At 44.9% G+C, this 25,076-nt stretch overlaps 1 protein-coding gene and 1 pseudogene across 2 annotated transcripts in view; one reads left to right on the top strand and one right to left on the bottom strand.

Annotated features, from left to right (window-relative positions):
* Positions 1-9,727, bottom strand: part of LOC111957524 (phosphatidylinositol 4-phosphate 5-kinase type-1 beta-like) — an 85,282-nt pseudogene extending 75,555 nt beyond the window's left edge.
* A 1,050-nt stretch (positions 9,728-10,777) lies between these two features.
* The window catches only part of LOC111957877 (protein unc-45 homolog B), a 17,615-nt gene continuing 3,316 nt past the window's right edge, over positions 10,778-25,076 (top strand). Inside the window, exons 1-19 of one of the 2 annotated variants that reach the window (XM_023978941.2) lie at positions 10,778-10,890; positions 11,710-11,880; positions 12,012-12,048; positions 12,221-12,396; positions 12,536-12,625; positions 12,774-12,941; positions 13,144-13,309; positions 13,517-13,687; positions 13,900-14,071; positions 14,324-14,624; positions 14,797-14,891; positions 16,520-16,661; positions 16,783-16,923; positions 17,187-17,314; positions 18,274-18,340; positions 18,796-18,909; positions 19,146-19,261; positions 19,558-19,675; positions 19,788-19,943. In XM_023978941.2, the coding sequence (XP_023834709.1) occupies positions 11,710-11,880; positions 12,012-12,048; positions 12,221-12,396; positions 12,536-12,625; positions 12,774-12,941; positions 13,144-13,309; positions 13,517-13,687; positions 13,900-14,071; positions 14,324-14,624; positions 14,797-14,891; positions 16,520-16,661; positions 16,783-16,923; positions 17,187-17,314; positions 18,274-18,340; positions 18,796-18,909; positions 19,146-19,261; positions 19,558-19,675; positions 19,788-19,943 (2,529 nt within the window). In that variant the 5' untranslated portion in view covers positions 10,778-10,890. Of the gene's footprint in view, positions 10,891-11,107; positions 11,190-11,709; positions 11,881-12,011; positions 12,049-12,220; positions 12,397-12,535; positions 12,626-12,773; positions 12,942-13,143; positions 13,310-13,516; positions 13,688-13,899; positions 14,072-14,323; positions 14,625-14,796; positions 14,892-16,519; positions 16,662-16,782; positions 16,924-17,186; positions 17,315-18,273; positions 18,341-18,795; positions 18,910-19,145; positions 19,262-19,557; positions 19,676-19,787; positions 19,944-25,076 lie in introns of those variants that run through there. The other variant, XM_023978940.2, reaches the window with a different exon arrangement.

Genomic DNA, 25,076 nt, shown 5'->3' with positions numbered 1-25,076 from the left:
CTTCTGTCTGGCTACTCTTCCATAAAGGCCTGATTGGTGGAGTGCTGCAGAGATGGGAGAACCTACCAGAAGGACAACCATTCCACAGAGGAACTCTGCAGCTCTGTCAGAGTGACTATCGGGTTCTTGGTCACCTCCTGACCAAGGCCCATTCTCCCCTGATTGCTCAGTTTGGCCGGGCGGCCAGCTCTGGGAAGAGTCTTGGTGGTTCAAAACTTCTTCCATTTAAGAATGATGGAGGCCACTGTGTTCTTGGGGACCTTCAATGCTGCATACATTTTTTGGCAGCCTTGCCCAGATCTGTGCCTCGACACAATCCTGTCTCGGAGCTCTATGGACAATTCCTCCGACCTCATGGCTTGYTCTTTTCTCTGACATGCACTGTCAACTGTGTGACCTTATATAGACAGGTGTGTGCCTTTCCAAATCATGTCCAATCAATTGAATTTACCACCGGTGGACTCCAATCAAGTTGTAGAAACATCTCAAGGGTGATGAATGGAAACAGGACGCACCTGAGCTCAATTTCAAGTCTCATAGCAAAGGTTCTAACTACTTATGTAAATAAGGTATCTTTTTTTWATTCTTTATACATTTGCAAAAATGTTTAAAAACCTGATTTCACATTTTCATGATGAGGTATTGTGTGTAAATTGATGAAGCAAAAAACATATTTAATCCATTTTAGAGTAAGGCTGTTACGTAACAAAATGTGGAAAAGGGAAGGGGTCTGAATACTTTACGAATCCACTGAATGTGGTAGCAATTGAGCTGGGGACAAGGTTWGACAGAATAAGTCATATGGGTCTGTGGGAACACGTACATGCCACTCCAGTCCCGTTCCAGCTGGAAAATATGACATAATGTCTCAGGGAGGCCTGACTCTGCTATGACGAGCCTTATATCAGAATGAGGACAGGGACAGAACCAGACGGCACACGGGTGTTGCTTTGGCGATAATTTGTCGWAGGGGACAAGATTTGCATGAGCTACTTTCCCATTCAAACCCACAGTGGCATGCTAACCTTGAGCTGGCCAACTCCACCTCACAGTCAAATCAGCAGGAAACAGGAAGCTCATCAGGACTCATGGACCCAATTTTCTCCATGACACCGCATTCCTTTTCCAGTGTAAGGTTTCCATAATTAATAAATTTTTCTCCATGACACCTTGTGACTGTTCCAAAGCAGTGTAAGGTGTCTATGATGAGAGGGACAGAGTGATTGTGTTTGCAAAACTGATGACAAGATGTTTTGGGTGGGCTATGCTAAACGCTGAGCTAATGTTCAGAGCTTGTTCAACAAACCTGCTTAAACCAGATGAGTTCTAAGACATCCAATTTGTGGAAAACATCTACCGACACTGTTTATTTGAACCTAGCCTCATGTAATGAATGTGGAACGGTAAATCAGGCCTGTGTGATGAGTAATCTTGCCTGAGACCTGAAGACTGGTTTTTGCTCCTTGAGCTAATGACTAGGCTTTAGCTCAGCGGGCTAGCAGTCTAGTGGTATACAGTTGAGCCGGGTTCAACCCCCACCAGTCACACACGGTTGCTGGAGACACGGATTCCACTGTTGACTAGAAGAAACCCGTAGAGGAAACTCAACACCCTGTTGAGCTGTTTATGTTCCCCACACTATGCCCACAACAAAGAGACCAACAAGTCTATGTGGTCTTGTCTGCTTCCTTGAGGGCTGAATCGAAGCCCTTGCCTTGCACAGAGTCTTCCAGCTAACCTTCCTACAGCATGATCACATCCTCTGTGTGTGTGTGTGCAGATCTGTGTATGTATGTATGTATGTATGTATGTATGTATGTATGTATGTATGTATGTATGTATGTATGTATGTATGTATGTATGTATGTATGTATGTATGTATGCCACTCAGAGGGTAAATGGGAAGACAACATTTTTAAGTGCCTTTAAACGAGGTATCGCACCGGTTTGAGTGTGTCAACAACTGCAAAGCTGCTGGGTTTTCATGATCAAGTTTCCCCTATGTATCAAGAATGGTGCACCACCCAAAGGACTTCCAGCCAACGGCAGGCCAGTGGTCGAAAACAGGTKATTGATGAAAGAGGACAAAGGAGGCTGACACGAACTGTGCATAGTAACAGACAGGCTACATAGTCAACTGTCTGTCCAGTACAACATTGGTGCCCAAAGACGTGCATAAAAGAATGCATAACTCGTTGTARCTTGACACGAATGGGGTATGGCAGCCGACGACCTAACAGAGTTCCACTTCTTTCTGAAAAAACAAGAAACTGCGATTGCAGTGGGCTAAGCAACGAAAACACTGGACACTGGAGAATTGGAAAACCATTGCCTGGTCTGTTGAATCCCAGTTCCTGCTGTTTCACATGAGTACATGCATCCATCATGCTGCGTGTCAACATTGCAGGCTGGTGGTGTGATGGTGTGGGTTGTGTTTTCATGGCACACATGGGCCCTTTGATAAAATTGGAGTAACGTTTGAATGCCACAGGACATCTGAACATCATTGCCAATCAGGTGCATCCCTTCCTGGAGGCAGTGTATCCATCTGCAAATTCATTTTTTCAACAGGATAATGCATCATGCCACAAGGCTAGGATTGTCCAGAAATGGTTCCACGAACATGACAGTGAATTCAGCTTACTGCCATGTCACCAGATCTCAATCCAACTGAGCATCTGTGGGATGAGATGGAACAAGCTAATCAGAGTAGAGATCCTCTACCAGCCAACTTGACGCAGCTGTGGGAAGCAATGGAGTCAACATGGGCTAGCATCCRTGTGGAACGCTTTCAATGTCTTGTAGAGTCCATGCCCTGACGAATTGAGGCTGTTCTGAGGGCAAAAGGGGGTGCAACTCACTATTAGGAAGGTGCCTCTAATGTTTTGTACATTCAGTGTATTATCTTATCCCATTCCAATGGTTTAGATATTAAATTGCTATAATTTATGCCCTGCTGTTTTTGTTTGTTGCTTAAAGTTGCACTATGCAGATATTACTCTGTCATTTCCTGTTCGCAAAACTCTAATAGTTCGCCTAATTTCAGTATGTGACAAAATAAGCTGGTACAATGATTCTCCACGCTATACTATTTAAACCGCTGAAGTATATTTTCCATAACCAAACATGTTGTTGCTTCTGCTGTTTGAAGCTGGTGWACAAAACCGAAACTAAAAGATGCAAAAACACAACTTAAGAACGGGAAGCATAGAAATAAAGCACATAAAACAGATCTACCGCTTCCTAGACTTGCTTTCAAGTAGAATGATAGATCTATAGAGTACCACAGTATGAGTCAAAATACCCCAAAAACCAAGCGATCAAACAAGGAAATGGTTCCAATCGTTTTTCCATCATTCATTTTTCCCATAGGAAATTTTACAAACACTTAATAATAAGGACTGCGTTTCATGTAGGCTTACCCTGTATTTAACCCTGTCACGACTTCTGTCGAAGTCGATGCCTGTCCTTGTTCGGGCGGTGCTCGGCGGTCGACGTCGCCGGTCTTCTAGCCATCGCCGATCCATTTTTCGTTTTKRATTTGTCTTGTCTTGTTTTCCCACACACCTGGTTCTCATTTCCCTCATTATGTGTTGTGTATTTAACCCTCTGTTTCCCCCATGTCTTTGTGTGGTATTGTTTATTCGGTTTCATGTTATGCGCACGTTAGTCTGTTGCGCTGGGTTATGTTAACCCGTATTGTTATTTCGTGTTCACTTTGCCGTGTGTTTTTGGTTCGCCTAAAGAAATATCTGTGTCATACGGAGAGAATTAGTCTCTTTATTATTGACTCTCCTGCGTTTCCCGTGGGGCTGGGCCTACCCTGGTTAACTTGTCATAACCCCACTGTTTCTTGGCCACAGAGGGCTCTCACAGGGTGGTTGCGAGAGTGCTCAGGTAAGTGTTTAGGGGTTTCCGTTGGTGCCACTACYGTGGAGAGTCCAGACCAGGTCTCCACCGTGTGCATTCCCCCTGAATATGCCGATTTGGCTCTCGTCTTCTCTAAAAAGAAGGCGACTCAATTACCACCTCATCGACGGGGCGATTGTGCGATATATCTCCTGGTAGGCGCTGCACTTCCCAGGAGTCACGTGTATCCCCTCACAGGCTGAGACGGAGGCTATGGYAACATATGTCTCCGAATCCCTGCGTCAGGGGTACATTCGGTCCTCCACTTCACCCGCCTCCTCGAGGTTCTTTTTTGTGAAGGAGGAGGGAGGTCTGCGCCCGTGTATTGACTATCGGGGTCTGAATCAGATCACTGTGAGGTATAGTTACCCGCTACCGCTCATAGCCACAGCGATAGAGTCAATGCACGGGGCGCGCTTCTTCACRAAACTAGATCTCAGGAGCGCTTATAACCTGGTGCGTATCCGGGAGGGAGATGAGTGGAAGACGGCTTTCAGTACCACCTCTGGGCACTATGAGTACCTCGTCATGCCGTACGGGTTGATGAATGCTCCATCAGTCTTCCAAGCCTTTGTATACAAGATTTTCAGGGACCTGCACGGGCAGGGTGTAGTGGTGTATATTGATGACATTCTGATATACTCCGCTACACGCGCCGAGCATGTGTCCTTGTGCGCAAGGTGRTTGGTCGACTGTTGGAGCATGACCTGTACGRCAAGGCTGAGAAATGCCTGTTCATTCAACAGTCCGTCTTTTTCCTAGGGTATCGCATTTCCACCTCAGGGGTGGAGATGGAGAGTGACCGCATTGCAGCCGTGCGTAATTGGCCGACTCCCAACACGGTAAAGGAGGTGCAGCGGTTCTTAGTGTTTGCCAACTACTACCAGAGGTTTATCCGAGGTTTTGGTCAGGTAGCGGCTCCCATTACCTCACTGCTGAAGGGGGGCCCGGTGCGCTTGCAGTGGACAGCTGAGGCGGACAGGTCTTTTAGTCACCTGAGGGCTCTGTTTACTTTGGCTCCCGTGCTGGCTCTTCCGGATCCCTCTTTGGCGTTCATAGTAGAGGTGGACGCGTCCGAGGCTGGGATAGGAGCTGTGCTCTCTCAGCACTCGGGTACACCACCGAAGCTCCGCCCCTGTGCTTTCTTCTCGAGGAAGCTCAGCCCGGCGGAGCGAAACTATGACGTGGGGGACCGGGAGTTGTTGGCTGTCGTCAAGGCTTTGAAGGCGTGGAGACATTGGCTTGAGGGGGCTAAACACCCTTTTCTCATCTGGACTGACCACTGCAATCTGGAGTATCCGGGCGGCGAGGAGACTGAACCCTCGCCAGGCAATGTGGGCCATGTTTTTCACCCGTTTTGTTTTCACCCTTTCTTACAGACCAGGTTCCCAGAACGTGAAGGCAGACGCACTGTCCCTGCTGTATGACACAGAGGAGCGACCCATGGATCCCACTCTCATACTCCCGGCCTCCTGCCTGGTGGCGCCGGTAGTGTGGGAGCTGGACGCGGACATTGAGCGGGCGTTGCGTACAGAGCAGYACTCGCTCCYCCACTCCTCCACTAACCTCTCCCCCTTTCAGTGTGTATTGGGATATCAGCCGGTTCTGGCTCRTTGGCATCAGAGTCAGACCGAAGCTCCTGCGGTGGACGACTGGTTCCGGTGTGCRGAGGAAACATGGGACGCCGCCCATGTTCACCTTCAGCGCGCCGTGCTGCGCCAGAAAGTTGGACCGTCACCGCAGACCGTCACCATAGTGAGGCCCCGGTGTTCGCACCAGGGGACCGGGAAACCTGCCCCTCCGACTGCCCTGCCGGAAGTTGGGTCCGCGGTTTGTGGGGCCATTTAAAAAGTCCTGAGGAGAGTGAACGAGGTTTGTTACAGGTTACAGCTTACCTCATTAACCCCTCGTTCCATGTGTCTCTCCTCATGCCGGGTGGTTGGACCGCTCCAGGAGTCTGAGGTGCGGGAGGTTCCTCCGCCCCCKTTTGGACATCGAGGGGGCCCCAGCGTACTCCGTTCGTTCCATACTGGATTCGAGACGTCGGGCGAGGGGCCTTCAGTACCTRGTGGACTGGGAGGGGTATGGTCCGGAGGAGAGATGCTGGGTTCCGGTGGAGGACGTGTTGGATCCTTCCCTGCTGCAAGAGTTCCACCGTCTCCATCCGGATCGCCCTGCGCCTCGTCCTCCGGGTCGTCCCCGAGGCCGGTGTCGATGCGCTGCTGGAGCCGCGCGTCAGGGGGGGTACTGTCACGACTTCTACCGAAGTCGATTACTCTCCTTGTTCGGGTGGCGGTCGACGTCGCCAGTCTTCTAGCCATCGCCGATCCATTTTTTATTTTCCATTTGTCTTGTCTTGTTTTCCCACACACCTGGTTCTCATTTCCCTCATTATGTGTTGTGTATTTAACCCTCTGTTTCCCCCATGTCTTTGTGTGGTATTGTTTGTTCTATTTCATGTTATGCGCACATTAGTCTGTTGCGCTGGGTTATGTTAACCCGTATTGTTATTTCGTGTTCACTTTGCCGTGTGTTTTTGGTTCGCCTAAATAAAAGGCTCCGTTGGCTACCCAATATCTGCTCTSCTGCACCTGACTCCCTTACAGCCATTTACGCATACCTGGCAAACCCCCCAAAATGATATGCTAATTAACTGCTAATGTGGCTATCATAAAGAACTACAAATGCCATGATAATCTGGACGAGACTGCTGAATCGATGCAAAGGTAAGAATTTCTGGATCAACTATCTAATGTTAGCTCAATTTAGTAATGAATAAATTGGCTAAATTTCTTTAAATTGACAATTCTGTGAACTGTCTTGTGCAAATGTTTTTATTGACACAATACCTGTTAGCAAAGGTGTCAGCTAGAGTTGACGTGCAGGAGCTTGCAGGGATTTGTAGTCTTGCATGATGTCTACTTTCATGCTAATTAGCATTTTTMAATCTGAGAGTAAATAGAGACGAATATATTGATAAYTCACCTTATCAATAGATTTACATGGTTATCAAAACATCCCACCAGAGTAAACCTACACAAAACACAGCCCTTATTTTAAGTGTTTCTAAATTTCCCTATGGAAAAACCATTTCCATGTTTGACCGCTAGGTAGTATGACACCTCCAGCCTGGGGTTCACATGAACTCACATTTATTTGTGAATTTGGTCAGGTTGCCCAAAACGTACATATTACCACTTTCATATGGATTGAAGAGATGGACATGATAAGTCACACACAATAGYTCATGTCCATGTGGTCCCCTGGGACTCCCAATGTTCATGTGAAACCTGGTCTGGTCCAGCAGCATATGTGCTCACAAGGCAGCTTTCTCTGAGTCACGATTCCATTTGCTTTCCCTTTGACTCTACTGTACAATACTGGCCAGATATCTCCATCGCTCAGTATTCTAACAGAGGTATTTCACACATCCAGCCCCGTGTTTTCGGGGACATGGCGGTAAGCTGAATTCCCTGTCATGTTCGTAGAACCATTCCCGCTGTAGATGAGGCAGGTTGAGGGGATGGTCGGCCAGCTAACAGCTCTCAGCACAGGGGAGGAATGTAGCACACTACTGCAAAGAGCACTGGTAATGTGCTGGACAGTGAGGCTACTTTATTCTTGGCAAATGTAGCATGCTGCTTTGTGGATAATTGGAGTGAGGCTATATGTTTAGCATAACTAGGAGTTGTTCCTGACCATGTGACCTTACCAGGAAAAACTATCTTAGTAATAAGCTTGGCTAGGGCCTAGTTATAGGCTTTAGTATACTTGGACCCTGAGCTTTTCCTGCTCTGGCTATGTCAGGAAAAACTCAGGAACCTGCATATAACACAGTCAAGACTGCTGAGTCTGTGCTAGGCTAATGTAGCGTGTCACTGTAGTAATTGTAGACTACTATTATGTGTACTGCTGATGAGTAATTCTATAGTAGGCTACAGCGCGCGTTATTCCTTATGGTTTGCGAAGCTCACAGCAAGAAACAAACAAAAATAAACATTGAAGAAATTAGACTGGCGCCCATCGCAYCAGCCAACCTCACAGTTTGTCAAACACACACCTTAACACTACACTCACATTTATACTGAGATGCTGGCTCAATGAGCCCACAACAGTAAAGTAGCTAGCTACTGTATATAATCTAGAATAGCTGTTAATAACAGCTTTGATAGAGTTAGTAATAGTAGGACAGTTTTTCAGTAGCCTTTTGCATTTTGATGTTACATAGAAAGCATTGTGTTCATTTTTCGGTACAGATCCTTTCAAAGGAAATTGAATCAGGTAGTAAAAGAACGGGCATTGCTCAAATTCTGTGGTGATTATTTTCAGAGAAATCAAAAGGAGTGTCTGTAACAAAAAGTTCCCTGTTGTTCAAGTTCAATAGCCTACTGTAAATAAAATAAATCACATCATAAAGGTGACCTACTAAGTATTTCACAGAGCAGTGTGTGAAGTCTTCACAAGAATAGTAAACAAACAAACATTTGACCAACTGGGGACCTTTTGTTAGTCCCCACGAGGAAAAAGGCTATTTCTAGGGGGTTTAGAGTTAAGGTTACAATTAGTGTTAGGTTAGGGGTTAAAAGTTAGATTTAAGGTTAAGGTTTTGGGGTTAAGGTTAGGGTAAGGTCTAGGGGTTAGGAAAAATACGATTTTGAATGGGAATCAATTGTTTGTCGCCACAAGATTAGTTAAACAAGACTGTAAGTGTGTGTGTGTCCCTGAGGACGCCAGGTGTTGAAATGCCCCAGGCTTCTCAGAGTCCTTGTCCTTGGAACAATGAGAAAGGTCTCCAACCCAGCCAATGTTGATAAAATAATTGGTCTCAATAAATTGGTAGGCTTATTTTCCAGAAATCAACAACAGAAATGGGCTATTCAGGCAATTCCATGTTAAGAGTGTTGCTGAGACTCATATTTTTTACTTTAAAATGTATGTCAAACAAAAAGCTATTATTACAAGGTTAAACAAACCATGCAACTACTTTGAACCATTTCCACGGAAACGTTTACAGAAACACATTTACGTGCAGAAGGAAAGTTGGGTAAAATGATGGTTTGTGCTGTCATTCAGTTAGCATCACTTTAACCGTGGAATTGCACCAGTCTAGCCAATTTATCACCAATGGTAAATTGTCAACTGCACTGTGTTCAAGAACTGACCACTTTCATGTCGCAAACTCCCAATATTTCAAGTTAACCCCAAGGTAGGTGCCACTTCCCCGCAATATTACGTCATTTCACTTCCCTGAATAAACTGTGTTTCTCAAAATAGTGCGAGGATGTTGATGAGAACACAGCACCAGAAAACTTAATTGCCAATAGCCTGCACAAGCAAACACTTCGGTGCACCCCGATTACCTTGAATACAGCTGCAGTCTGGCAAAGTTTACTGCCAGCTCTTGACTTGAGGTAGCAGCGTATTCTGTTATTAATATTAATACAAATTAGTCCGACAGGTTCTTCGACTGAGAAAAACACCTTCGCCAAGCAATTGCTGAAACGTCATCCTCATGTCACAAGACCAATATTCTCAATTTCAAATCGATAGCTCAATGGACAGGTAAATATCCGAATTCTCATCATCATGAATAACACCTCAATCTTACCAGCTGTTCGCCCTCGTTTGTGAAGCGAAGTACACCGATTTATTGACGTTGATCTTGTCTTTCCGTGGGATTACAGGGAGTATTCCAGTCCCGGATAGCAATATTTACGAGAGAGCAATTGTGAGTGCGGCTCCCTGTGTAACCTAGTTTATGCTGTAGCCTATTGACAGAGAGTGGTAGGCTTGGTTACACAAGTCTTATTCTCTGCCTCTCAGCATAACCAGACATTGTGCACCAACCTACTCTGCTGTGATGCAGAACTAGAATCAGCAAGCCATCTACAGGGCAGTGATGGTAATGTTAGGCTGCAAAATATTTGATTCTCACCACCGATCTGCCACTTGCGGGTAGGTAGGTGTACGGTGCATTTATTATGGCAAATAACGCTTTTTAGTGGCTGAGAACGTCTGTTACATTTGTCTGCTAACAAAGTTGTACAATTCAATGGCTGTCATTTCCATAACCCAACTAAAACCCACAGAGAATATGCATAGGCACAGTTGACAAGGAAAAACTCCCTAGGTCAGAAGAAACCTTTAGAAGAATCAGACTGAGGGGGAGACAGTTGCTTGTTGTTGACATCTGCCTGCTGTTTGTTTTTGATAAACGGATGTGTATTTTTTTAATGACAGATGAGCTTATACACAGTCTTTCTATTTTCCCCCTTCAATATTCTACATGAAACAGCTCTAAATACACCAGTCAGGACTGGAGTTCACCTTCAAGTAGATCCAGAAAGTTGTAGAAAATGCCTCACACACACACACACGCACGCACGCACACACACACACGAGAGAGCTTTCTCTTTCTAGAAGCTGCCAGGTCATTCTGTGTTCCTACAGCTGTCAGTGGCTGCCAGACACCCCACTCCACCCAACCCGCCCCACGCTTCACTAGAGCTGTAGAGGCATTTGCTGATGAGTTCTCAGCTGTCATCGAACCTATTCCTTAAATAGACCATATCAGGAACAGACCATGTTTCAAGGGGGTTACCTGTGTCATTATGTACAAATAGAGAACAAAAAGAGGAACTACTATGCAGTTATTCTAAAGATTCTCCATTGGAATGTTGTCATAAAAGCAATGAGGCATTGTAACAAACCCAAACCAATGCTAAATGTGGGAATTCAGTGTAGAGTTCTCCCGGCAAGTGTCTGTTCTGTGGAGAGTAGACCCCCATCCCTTATTTAAAATATATCCACCCTGGTTCTGGCCCACCTCATTGAGATTCAGTATAAATATAAATTGTGACGGAGGGGGAGTTGCATTACTACAAAAAAAGTTGACAGCGCAGCAATCAGGCAGTGAAGCTCAACACTAGACAACCCAAGCAAGGGAAGAGAAGAGAAGAGAGGAGTCGACACAATCCAAAGGTACCGTATGGCTCAAAGGGACACATGTCTTCAGTGTACAAGGTCTTGAGTGACATGCTTGCCTGCCAGGGGCTCTCAGGCCAGGGGAGAGGGGCATGGTGATTGTCTATCAGGAGTGGTGGAGTGGCAGGGAGCTGTCTGTCCATTAGGATGGTCGTATCAGTGGTAAGGCCCCCACTGGGGTGCAGAATGATGCCCAAATAAGGCATGAGGGGAGGCCATTTCAAGTTAGAGATCACATGTGCTGGGCCATTTGCTAAAGGGGACTCGGGTCAGAAGGAGACATTATAGTGAACATGGTAAGAAGAGTAACAGTTTTTCATAGAATGTTATATTTTCTGTAATTTGTTTGTCATTTTTAGGAAATGTGGTACATCTGAGCGATGTACCATATTTCCTAAAAATGACAAACAAATTTGAGTTATGCTGTGAATATATTTATTTTGCTGAATTCACAGTGAATGGAAACCTTGTCAAAATTATCATGTTTTAGCTGGCATTGTTCTTGACTTGTTTCCTTTAAGTGGTTGTAAAGTTAAACAATCTACCAGGAACAGGGTTATATTTGGTAACATTATTATTCTTCCAGATTTAGAATGGGCTGCAATTTGTTCTAAAGTTCATTAATGTGTTATTAAGTATATATAGCCACTGTACATGTTCAATGTATAGTGTTAGAAAAGTAATGGAATATTCCAGAAACATGTGCTGTTTACTTTGTAAGTACCAGTGACACCGAAACCTGAAGTAAAAAAATCCAACTGAATTCTAACCAAAATATTTAGGATTTTGAGCTACAACTTCTCCTCTCCTCACCAGATGGGTGAGATGGCAGATCCAATCCAGTTCAAAGATGAGGGGAACAAGCATTTCCAAGCCGGTGAGGTGGACAAGGCCATTGAGTGTTACACTAAAGCCATCAAGTTGTGCAAGGACAAAAAGGTTCTCGCCGTAGTCTACAGGAACAGATCAGCCTGTTTTTTGAAAAAGGTAAACACCTCACCTAAACCACAAGCCTTCATCAAGCAAAAACTGAATAGTTTTATAATTATTCATAATTATCCCTGGGTGTGATTTCCTGATCCTCTGATGTTTTTGAATGCTCTTTGTTTCCTTCTCAGGAAAGCTACACCAATGCAGCCTCCGATGCCTCCAAAGGTACGGTACAGTCTACCAAATGTTTAGTACATTAACAAGAATCAAAACACAGCCAGTTATGGTTTTTGCTCACTCACTGTCACATAACATGACAAATAATGTATTATGCTCATGCCACAGTGATATTTTCACTTCAACCCAGACACTTGTATACTTCTCTGCTCTCCGACAGCCATTGACGTGGATGCAGCAGACGTCAAAGCCCTGTTCCGGCGCTGCCAGGCTCTGGAGAAGCTGGGCAAGCTGGACATGGCCTTTAAAGATGTCCAGAGGTGTTCCACCATCGAGCCCAAAAACAAGACCTTCCTGGAGACCCTCAGGAGGCTGGGGGCTGAGATCCAAGCCAAGGTATGCTACCCTCTGGGATAGTTTAGACACAATCCATTGGTCTACTTACAGAGGACTATGTGATTATAATATTTTATTGACTTATGAACTAGACATAAAAAACACATCCTGATACTTCTGTCTCGCTCTCTGTCTACAGCTGAAGACAACCTTCTCCACAGACTCACGGGTTCAGAACATGTTTGACGTTCTGCTTGATGAGGAGATGGACAAGGACAAGAAGGAAATGGTTCGTATGACACCATAGTAGAGATCAGTTCCATTGATTCAACTGTAATAAGCATGATGCTGTGGTCTTTAATATTTTTAAAGTCTGATATCAAATGCAATGTGTGTAACTTTAATGGCAATATGAATAATATTTTCTTCCCATGTAGGCTGCTAACAACCTGGTGGTTCTGGCCAGAGAAGAAGCTGGCGCAGAGAGAATCTTCCAGAACAATGGAGTGCCTCTGCTACTGGATTTGCTTGAGACCGGAAAAGTAGAGATGGTCCTGGCTGCTATCCGCACCTTCGCTGGAATGTGCACTGGACACAAAGCTCGGGTGAGGGGCAGGGAAGACAGAGAGGTGCATAAGAGGTTCTGTGAGAAGGGGATAAACGGGGAGCCAAACCTCAAGTACTTCTGATCCTCACAACTCCTGGTCCTTCCAGCCAGATATGGATCATTTTCAAAGTTGCTATTGTAATGTCAAGCAATAGTTCCCTTTTGGACACTCAGTTGACCTGTATGTTGTCTCTGAACAGGCCATGGCCATTATCCACCTGGTGGGCATAGACAAGTTGTGCAGCATCATGGCCGTCGACAACGAGGACATTGCCTTGGCAACCTGTGACCTGTTCCAGTGCATCAACGACTCCCTCACTGGAGGAGACCGGAGGATTTATGGGAAGGAGGAAGCCCTGGTTTTGGGTGAGACATCCACTCACATTCCTGATTTCCTAAGCTGTTTCAGTCAAAAGCCCTAAATGTATATACATTTATGTAGTGCTTTTTACCAAACTTGAAATGCCTCTGAATAGCATCATCAGCTATATAAACAGATTTTGAAGGTCTCGTCATTCTAATCTTGTTTGTGTTTTATAAAATGGGTCTGACACTTTCTATGCTCCCCTGCAGATGCAAGCAAGGACTTGAAGAGCATCCTGATGGCCCTGCTGGAGATGGTTGCCAGTAAGAAGGTTTCAGGACATGGCAGAGACCAGGCCCTGAACCTGCTGACCAGAAARGTGCCTCGCAAGGACAAGAAAGACCCTGACCACTCCAAGAGCCTCTTTACTATCGACCACGGTGAGTGGGTTACTGTAGCTTTGACCATGATCTGTGACACTAAGTAGGCCTATGATATAGTTCTTCACTGTTTATGTCAGTTGTGGGTTTATGTCTTGTTCTTGAGAAACATTATTTTATGGTTTGTATTGAAAAATTTAATATGGAGTACTGAGAGTATCAACTTAATGTAGGAAAGTTGCCATTCATCTTGCTTTGTGAAACCCCCCCAGGTCTGAAGAAGATCCTGAAGGTGTGTGGCCAGATACCTGACCTCCCAGACCAGCTGCCCATGACAGAGAACACTCAGCTCATCGCCAGCGTGCTCCTTGACAAGCTCTGGGACGACCTGCGCTGCGACCCCGAGAGAGACAACTATAGGGAAGTCTGTGACGAGTACATCAAGTGAGTTACACATTAGTAACATAACAGCAACATACGAGTACCATATCTAATGCCAATAACATCATACAGACATTAAGAGATATGTGATGCACGCATACATCATGAGTAATGTTACAACAGGGGAAGTATCTAACAGCACCATAGAGTTGATGGTGGGGATAAGTACTAAATTAACTGACTAACATTTATCCCTGACCTCCTCCCTCATCTAATCCTTAACCCCGCTCCACCTGACCATGTCCCGTTCCACAGAGGCAAATTTGACCCCAACGACATGGACAGGAACATCCACGCCATCAATGCTCTGTCAGGCCTGCTGCAGGGCCCCTTCGAGGTGGGCAACCAGCTGGTGGGTCGCCAGGGCATCATGGAGATGATGGTGGCGCTGTGRGGCTCCGAGCGTGAGGTGGACCAGATGGTCGCCGTGGAAGCACTAATCCACTCCTCGACCAAGATGAGCCGCGCCTCCTTCATCATCACCAACGGTGTGTCGCTGCTCAAAGACATCTACAAGAAGACCAAGAACGAAAAGATCAAAATCCGTGCGCTGGTGGTGAGCGAGCTTTAGATTTCCATACTATGGAAAGATAGAATAGAATGGAAATGTTTATTTTTTAGGGATTCATTGATAGTTCATGTTTGAAAGCATTACAGGGACTCTTCAGATTTATCTAACCTTACAAGTTCACGAACTCAATATTGTGTGTGTGGTTCCCTTTCCCCAGGGTCTGTGTAAGCTGGGCTCAGCAGGTGGAGATGACTATAGTATGAGGCAGTTTGCTGAAGGCTCCACTGAGAAATTGGCCAAGCAGTGTAGGAAGTAAGTGGTTTTGTGGCTCTGATTATGTACAGTGGCAAGAAAAAGTAAATGAACCCTTTGGAATTACCTCGATTTCTGCATAAATTGGTCATCTAAGTCACAACAATAGACAAACACAGTCTGCTTAAACTAATAACACAAACAATTATAAGTTTACATGTCTTTTATTAACACTAAACATTCACAGTGTAGGGTGGAAAAAGTATGTGAACCCTTGGCTTTAACTGGTTGACCCTCCTTTGGCAGCAATAACCTCATCCAAATGTTTTCTGTAGTTGCGGTTCAGACCTGCACAACGATCAGGAGGAATTTTGGACCATTCCTCTTTAAAAATCTGTTTCAGTTCAGCAATATTCTTGGGATGTCCTGGTGTGAACCGCTGTCTTGATGTCATGCCACAGCATTTCAATCGGGTTGAGTTCAGGACTGACTGGGCCACTCCAGAAGGCGAATTTTCTTCTGTTGAAGCCATTCTGTTGTTGATTTACTTCTGTGTCTTAGGTTGTTGTCTTGTTGCATCACTCAACTTCTGTTGAGCTTCAATTGGCGGGCAGATAGCCTAACATTCTCCTGCAAAATGTCTTGATAAACTTGGGAATTCATTTTTCCGTCATTGATAGCAAGCTGTCCAGGCCCTGAGGCAGCAAAGCAGCCCCAAACCATGATGCTCCCTCCACCATCATTTACAGTTGTGATGAGGTTTTGATGTTGGTGTGCTGTGCCTTTTTTTCTCCACACAGTGTTGTGTGTTCCTTCCAAACAACTCAACTTTAGTTTAACCTCATTGAGTATTCTGCGCTGTGCTCTTGAAGTCGTCTTTGCAGGTCGGCCACTCCTAGTAGCAACAGTGCTGAATTTTTTCAATTTATAGACAATTTGTCTTACCGTGGACTGATGAACATCAAGGCTTTTAGAGAAACTTTTGTAACCCTTTCCAGCTTTATGCAAGTCAACAATTCTTAATCTTAAGTCTTCTGCGATCTCTTTTGTTTGAGGCATGGTTCACATCAGGCAATGCTTCTTCTGAATAGCAAACTAAAATGTTGTGAGTTTTTTTATAGGGCAGGGCAGCTCTAACCATCTCCAATCTCGTCTCATTGATTGGACTCCAGGTTAGCTGACTCCTGACTCCAATTAGCTTTTGGAGAAGTCATTAGCCTAGGGGTTCACATACTTTTTCCAACCTACACTGTGAATGTTTAAATTATGTATTCAATATAGACAAGAAAAAMACAATAATTTGTGTGTTATTAGTTTAAGCACCCTGTGTTTCTCTATTGTTGTGACTTAGATGAAGATCAGATCAAATTTGATGACCAATTTATGCAGAAATCCAGGTAATTCCAAAGGGTTCACATACTTTTTCTTGCAACTGTAGCTGTTGTAACATTTTGGTGTTAATTCTCAATGAAGTATTAATAGATAGACAGTCCATCACAGGCTCTTTTTCAAAAGTATTATGGACAAACAATATCAGGAGTAATAGATTGTGTACAGAGCTGTAACCTTATGTTCATTATATTCCCGCAGAGTGATTTTGAAATAGCTTCCCATGATCATAATCTCAAGATGGAGGACCATTTCCTGTTAGCCCTGTTCCCTGTTAACACTCTTCCTGTGTGTATCAGGTGGTTGTGTAACTCAGCCATGGACACGAGGACCAGGAAGTGGGCTATAGAAGGTTTGGCCTACTTAACCCAAGACGCAGATGTAAAGGATGACTTTGTTGAGGACGATCCTGCCATGAAAGCTATGTTTGARCTGGCCAAGGTAGGTACTGTATTATTGAAGACAGAGGATAGACACCACTCATAGCACATAACATGAGCATACTGGCATTAAATATGCAACCTGTAGGAGAGTATTAAACTTCCCTGTTTCCCTGTAACAGTCTAAAGATAAGACCATCCTGTATGCTGTGGCCTGTACTCTAGTCAACTGCACCAACAGCTATGAGAAGAAAGACATCATGCCTGAGCTGGTTCAGCTGGCCAAGTTCTCCAAGCAGCACGTCCCTGAGCAGCACCCCAAGGTAAGTTAAGAGAAAGACACAGGCCTCCCTCTGTCTGCCCGGTGGTTAGAACTGTACAACAAGTCATCCTTATGTCAAGAAAGAACATAACTAGTCACTCTAGTTCTGTTATCAAGCACTGTAAACTAAACTAGTATAAAGTATATATAAACGGGACTATGCTGCTCTCTACTGTAAGCAAAGTTATATTTTTTATTGTGAGGCCCTAGGTACTGTATATTATCTGAGGGAGGTGCTGACAATACACACTTCTCTGCCCTTAGGACAAGAAAGATTTCATCCAGAAGAGAGTGAAGAGGATGCTAAAGGGAGGGGTCATCTCAGCTCTCACTGTCATGGTGAAAGCTGACAACCTTCTCCTGACTGACCAGACCAAAGAGATGCTGGCAAGGTGAGCAACCTGGAACTGTACTAGGCTCGAGCGTTTAGCTATGTCACAGACATTCTTATAAACTGAGTATTCCAAACATTAGGAACAACTTCCTAATATTGAGTTGCATCTCCTTTTGCCCTCAGAATAGCCTCAAAGCGTTTCACAGGGATGCTGGCCCATGTTCACTCCAATGCTTCCCACAGTTGTGTCAAGTTGGCTAGATGTCCTTTGGGTGGTGGATCATTCTTGATACACACAGGAAACTGTTGAGCGTGAAAAACCCAGCAGCATTGCAGTTCTTGACACAAACTGGTGCGCCTGGCACCTACTACCATACCCAGTTCAAAGGCACTTAAATATTTTGTCTTGCCCATTCTCCCTCCGGATGGCACACATACACAATCCATGTCTCAATTGTCTCAAGGCTTAAAAATCGTTCTTTAATCTGTCTCCTCTCCTTCATCTACACTGATTAAAGTGGATTTAACAAGTGACATCAATAAGGGATCATAGCTTTCACCTGGATTCACCTGGTCAGTCTATGTCATGGAAAGAGCAGGTATTATTTATGTTTTGTATACTCAGTGTATATGCATATGTACTGATATATGTATGCGTGTAACTGATAGATGCTACTGAATGTGTATGGAATATATGAGAATGGAAATGTAATAATACAATGTATTTGTATGTAGGCCTAGAGTAATGGGTCTCTCTGTTTCTCTGTGTTGTGTCAGCAGAACCTTTTTTGGTTCTATTGTTCTTATTTTAATTGTGTGTAGTTCTGTCTTTGAGCTGTTCTTGTCTATTAATGTTCTGTATTATGTAATGTTTTGTGTGAACCCCAGGAAGAGTAGCTGCTGCTTCAGCAACAGCTAATGGGGATCCTAATAAAATACTAATAGTTATCCAGTCAGTACGTGCAATACTGCAGAACAAATAAGATTCAAATAATTGGTATTTGCTTTGATTTGCAGGGTGTTCCTTGCCTTGGCAGATGACCCCAAAGACCGTGGCACCATTTGCGCCCATGGAGGGGGCAAGGTGAGTGACAGACATAACAAGATTTTCCATTCTAGTATAATCTATAACAGTCTACATTTACATTTGATTTATTACCTTTATTTAACCAGTAGTTTTCTGACTCTATAGAGAAAATGTTATCTTTTCAAAATAACTATGAGGTGTCATAGTTAAAACTAAACTGTGGTTCGAGCATGGATCAGTCATAGTCGCATGTAGGCTAGAGCAGGGGTAGGCAGTCCTGGAGTGCCGCAGGCACTTCATGTTTTTGATTTAACCAAGGTGGAAGACCAGGTGTGTTGAATAAATTAGCTCAGTTGGTCTGGCGTGGTAAATAGTTCGGACAATATCCTGCAATACCTGCATCACTCAGGAACAGGGTTGCCTACCCCTGGGCTAGAGTATGTTATAATGTCACAATAAAAGTTGAAGGTGTGTGTGTCTGAACCTCTGATCTCTTGCTGTGTGATCCCCAGGCTCTGATCCCATTGGCTCTGGAGGGATCAGCTATAGGGAAAGTAAGGGCCGCACACGCCCTGGCCAAGATTGCTGCTGTCTCCAACCCAGAGATCGCTTTCCCCGGAGAGAGGGTAAGAACCTGTCTGACCACTTCATGTTACATGGGAGAAAGATTTGGGCTGGTTTGGGGAAGGGAATTGACTCATACGTATTTTAGTTGTCTTGCATTCAGTAAAACACACACTTTTTAAACTCAACTTTATTCTTCTTTCTCTGTCCTTCATATCGTTTTTTACTATGTACCTCTCTTTTGGCTTCCTCTCTTCTACCCTCCCTCCCTCACCATGCCTTGTCATCTCTCTGACAGATCTATGAGGTGGTGCGTCCTCTGGTCAGCCTGTTGCACCCCGAGAGAGATGGGGTGCAGAACTACGAGGCACTTCTGAGTCTCACCAATTTGGCTGGTCTCAACGACAAACTGAGGTGAGGCCTGTTAGTTTACCAATCACAGCACAGTATGTATAACCCAACAAAACACCAGACTATTTCAGATTAATTACACAATTCAACAATATATTTAAGGTAATAGAGAGGTGTGAGGGTGTGTGTTTCTTCATATGGCACTAAACAGGAAACAGCCATGGGCTAAGATATGCTCTGGGGACATTCCAGAGTTAATTTGGTTTGTCTTTCACTGTTGCTGCCAGACCGTTTCGAGTAGAGGAGATGAGATGGTTGCCTGATTCATTAACTCTTTCTTCCCATCCTCCGCTGCACAGAGTGAAGATCCTGAAAGAGAAGGCTCTCCCTGAGATTGAGCAGTACATGTTTGAGGACCATGACCATATCAGACAGGCAGCCACAGAGTGCATGTGCAACCTGGTGACGTGCAAAGAGGTAAGAGGGAACCCCATCACTCTTAAGAACATTGTCATCACATACAGTGTGTGTGTATGTAACAAACTTGTCACCCAGTGTAACGTCATCATTGTGTGTGTGTGTATTCCAGGTGCAGGATCGGTACCTGGAGGATGGGAATGATAGGCTGAAGCTGCTGGTGCTGATGTGTGTTGAGGACAATGAAAAGCTCCAGAGAGCTGCAGCTGGAGGCCTGGCCATGCTTACTGCTGCCCAGAAGAAGCTGTGCACCAAGATGACCCTGGTGGTACGTCTTGTCTGGTTGCATTCACACTACACTCACCTTGGGGTGACCCAAGGGCAGTTCCTTTGCAAAGATCCTAACTGAATTGAACTACCCAGCTGTCCAAATCAATCACAACAATGAATCAGCACAACACTGATTATAGTTATATATATTACCTGATTAATATGTATTATCACAAGACTGAATATAGTTATTTATTACTTAATCAAAACCAGTGGAGGCTGCTGAGGGGAGGACGGCTCATAATGGCTGGAACGGCGCAAATGGAATGACATCAAACATGGAAACCATGTATTTGATACCGTTCCATTCATTCCGCTTCTCCCCAATTAAGGTGCCACCAACCTCCTGTGATCAATACAGTATGTTTCATCACAACACTGAATATAGTTATATATTACCTCATCAGTATGTATCATCACAACACTGAATATACACTCAATGGACAGTTGATTAGATAGACCATCTAGTACCGGGTCGGACCCCCTTTGCCTCCAGAACAGCATGAATTCTTCATTGCTCAATTGGTATCAAGGGACCTAATGTGTGCCAGGACAACATTCCCCACACCATTACAAGCCTGTACTGTTGACACCAGGCAGGCTGGGTCCATGGACTCATGCCATCAGCATGACGCAATAGGAACTGGGATTCGTTGGATAAGGCAATGTTTTTCCACTCCTCAGTTGTCCAGTGTTGGGAATCTATCTGCCTTCCACTGGAGCCGTTTATTTTATTTTTTTTAGCTGATAGGAGTGTACCCCGGTGTGTTCATCTACTACAATAGCCCATCCCTGATAAGGATCGATGAGTTGTGTGTTCCGAGATGCCCACCACTGTGCTGAGCCGTTAATTGTCTGTTTGTGGCGAGTGTATGATTCTTGCCATTCTTTTTCGACCTCATCAATGAGCCGTTTTAGCCCACAGGACTGCCGCTGACTGGATGTTTTTAGTTTGTTGTACCATTCTCTGTAAACCTTAGGCACTGTCGTGCGTGAAAAGCCCAGGAAGGGTGGCCGTTTCTGAGATACTGGCTCCGGCGCGCCTGGCACCGACGATCATACCACGCTCAGTCGCTTAGGTCACTCYTTTTGCCCATTGTAACGTTCAATCGAACAGTAACAATGCCTCGATGCCTGTCTACCTGCTTTATATAGGTTGCCACGGCCACATGACTCACTGTCTGTAGGAGCAATCCATTTTTGAAWTTTTTTTAGAWTTTTTTWWWAGATTTTTTWAATTTTATCCCATTTTTCTCCCCAAATTTCGTGGTATCCAATCGCTAGTAACTACTAACTTGTCTCATCGCTACAACTCCCGTACGGGCTTGGGAGAGACGAAGGTCGAAAGCCATGCGTCCTCCGAAGCACAACCCAACCAAGCCGCACTGCTTCTTTAACACAGTGCGCCTCCAACCCGGAAGCCAGCCGCACCAATGTGTCGGAGGAAACACTGTGTACCTGGCCCCCTTGGTTAGCGCGCACTGCGCCCGGCCCGCCACAGGAGTCGCTGGAGCGCGATGAGACAAGGATATTCCCTACAGCCAAACCCTCCCAACGCCGACGACGCTATGGCCAATTGTGCGTCGCCCACGGACCTCCCGGTCGCGGCCGGCTGCGACAGAGCCTGGGCGCGAACCCAGAGACTCTGGTGGCGCAGCTAGCATGCGATGCAGTGCCTAGACCACTGCGCCACCCGGGAGGCAGAGCAATCCATTTTTGTGAATGGTCTGGTGTATTTAATAAACCCACTGAGTACTTAATCAAATCAAAATAAAATAAAATGTTATTCGTCACATGCTTCCTAAACAACAGATATGGACTAACAGTGAAATGTTTATAGCCCTTCCCAACAATGCAGAGAGAAAGAAAATAAATAAGTTATAGAAAAGTAAAACAAGTAATAAAAGATACACAATGAGTAATATGACTGGCTATATACAAAGGTACCAGCCTGAGTAGATGTTGAGGGGTACAATGTATTGAGGTAGATATGTACTAAACTCAGCAAAAAAATAAATCCTCTCACTGTCAACTGAGTTATTTTCAGCAAACTTAACATGTGTAAATATTTGTATGAACATAAGACTCAACAAGGAGACATAAACTGAACAAGTTAAAAGACATCTGATACAGAAATGCGAATAAGTGTCCTGAACAAAGACGAGCAGTTTTTGAAATTTGAGTTGTTTCTTTCAGTATTTTTTCAAAATCAAAAAGTAACAGTCAGTATTTGGTGTGGCCACCAGCTGCATTAAAGTACTGCAGTGCATCTCCTCCTCATGGACTGCACCGATTTGCCAGTTCTTGCTGTGAGATGTTACCCCACTCTTCCACCAGGCACCTGCAAGTTCCTGGACATTTCTGGGGGAATGGACCTAGCCCTCACCTTTCGATCCAACAGGTCCCAGACATGCTCAATGAGATTGAGACTGGGCTCTTCGATGGCCATGGCAGAACACTGACATTCCTGTCTTGCAGGAAATTACGCACAGAACGAGCAGTATGGCTGGTGGCATTGTCATGCTGGAGGGTCATGTCAGGATGAGCCTGCAGGAAGGGTACCACATGAGGGAGGAGGATGTCTTCCCTGTAACGCACAGCGTTGAGATTGCCTGCAGTGACAACAAGCTCAGTCCGATGATGCTGTGACACACCGCCCCCAGACCATGACGGATCCTCCCGCTCCAGAGTACAGGCCTCGGTGTAACGCTCATTCCTTCGACGATAAGCGCAAATCCGACCATCAACCCTGGTGAGACAATACCGCAACTCGTCAGTGAAGAGCACTTTTTGCCAGTCCTGTCTGGTCCAGCAACGGTGGGTTTGTGCCCATAGGCGACATTGTTGCCGGTGATTTCTGGTGAGGACCTGCCTTACAACAGGCCTACAAGCGCTCTGTCCAGCCTCTCAGCCTATTGTGGACACTCCGAGCACTGATGGAGGGATTGTGCGTTCCTGGTGTAACTCAGGCAGTTGTTGTTGCCATCCTGTACCTGTCCCGTAGGTGTGATGTTCGGATGTACTGATCCTGTGCAGGTGTTGTTACACGTGGTCTGCCACTGTGAGGACGATCAGCTGTCCGTCCTGTCTCCCTGTAGCGCTGTCTTAGGCGTCTCACAGTACGGACATTGCAATTTATTGCCCTGGCCACATCTGCAGTCCTCATGCCTCCTTGCAGCATGCCTAAGGCACGTTCACGCAGATGCGCAGGGACCCTGGGCATCTTTCTTTTGGTGTTTTTCAGAGTAAGTAGAAAGGCCTCTTTAGTGTCCTAAGTTTTCATAACTGTGACCTTAATTGCCTACCGTCTGTAAGCTGTTAGTGTCTTAACGACCATTCCACAGGTGCATGTTCATTAATTGTTTATGGTTCATTGAACAAGCATGGGAAACAGTGTTTAAACCCTTTACAATGAAGATCTGTGGAATTATTTGGATTTTTACAAATTATCTTTGAAAGACAGGGTCCTGAAAAAGGGATGTTTCTTTTTTTGCTGAGTTTATAACTAGGAATAAACTGACAGATGGTAAACTGTAGCAGCAGCGTATGTGATGAGTCAAAAAAGGGTCAATGCAGGTAGTTAAATAGTTAACCAAATAGCTACCCGTACTAACTATTTAGATACTGTACATTAATATCTATCATCAAAAGACTGAATATACACTGAGTATAACAAACATTAGGAACACATATCTTTTGATGATAGATATTGAGTTGCACCCCTCCCCTTTGCCCTCATAACAAGCTAAATGATTTGGGGCATGGACTCTACAAGGTGTCGAAAGCGTTCCACAGGGATTCTGGCTCACGCTGACTCCAATGCTTCCGACAGTTGTCAAGTTGGCTGGATGTCCTTTGGGTGGTAGACCATTCTTGATACACACAAACTGCTGAGCATGAACAATCCAGCAGCATTGCAGTTCTTGACACAAAGTTATGCGCCTGTGACTTACTACCATACCCTGTTCAAAGGTACTAAAATATTTTGTCTTGCCCATTCACCCTCTTTTTTAATATTTTTATTTATTTAACCAGGTTGAGAACAAGGTCTCATTTACAACTGCGACCTGGCCAAGATAAAGCAAAGCAGTGTGACATAAACAACAACACAGAGTTACACATGGAATAAACAAGCGTACAGTCTGCAGAATCGTTTGATGAGAGAGAGTTGTTGAGCGAGCATGTTAGATGGACAGTGGGAAGGGCCACGGAAGGCGAGTGTTTTGATGCAGTGTTAATGGCTCAGTTGGTGACGATTTGTGCTAGTGTCAAAGAAGGGCCAGATTGCTATCGGATTTTGTTTTAAGTGTGGTCGTCTCGTGAGAGGTGAGCATCAGTGTAGAATCAACAGCAGCAAGAGACGACATTCGTTGATATATATCAGGAGAAAATTATATATTACAGTAGAAAGTAGTCAGGCCGAGAATTGAACTCTGTTCCGGAATCCGTTTTTCGTGCTTTCCCCATGAGAGATCTGCCAGAGTCCGACAACAACGCGTCCTGAATTGTTGACACAAGCTGGAATAACTCTTGTCTGGAAGAAGTAGTTGTTGGATAGCAGGGTTGCGAGTGCAGTCTATGTTGGACAGAGAATTCCTTAAGGGCTATTTAGAGCGGGCCCGACGAGATTAAATATATCGGTATTGTGAAGAGTCCAGAAGCTTGGACCAGGTTGATGAAGATTGGCTGCAACATACAATCTTTTATGATGGCGTTATGCGATTATGTTCAGGACCTTGCGAGCTCGTGGCTGGGTGACCCGTGACCACGCTTCGAAAACCGAATTGGTGGCACGGAGAGAAGGTAGGGTGGGATTGAAATGGTCAGTGATGCCTGGTTTATTAACTTGGCTTGCGAAGACTTTAGAAAGGCAGGACAGATAGGCAACTTAGGTTGAAGAACTACTGTGGAGGTCTCAGATGATCACGATCACTCCCGTTGTGAAGTACTGATGGGGGATTACGGAGCGGTGGCTCGGTCGGGCTGGTTCAAGGCTTTGCGAGCGTTCGCTCAATCTTTAGGGGGATCTCGATGATATCGAAGAGAGTTGATACAGAACAGGGATGCGTTCCTTTTTTATGCTGGTTGGCAAAATGGCGGCGGGATAATTTTAGGAAGAGGAGGGTCCAAA

Source organism: Salvelinus sp. IW2-2015, linkage group LG33 (assembly GCF_002910315.2).
Source record: "Salvelinus sp. IW2-2015 linkage group LG33, ASM291031v2, whole genome shotgun sequence".
NCBI classification, from domain to species: Eukaryota; Metazoa; Chordata; class Actinopteri; order Salmoniformes; family Salmonidae; genus Salvelinus; species Salvelinus sp. IW2-2015.
Note: the sequence above shows the minus strand (reverse complement) of the source record. Positions and strands in the feature narration are given on the sequence as shown.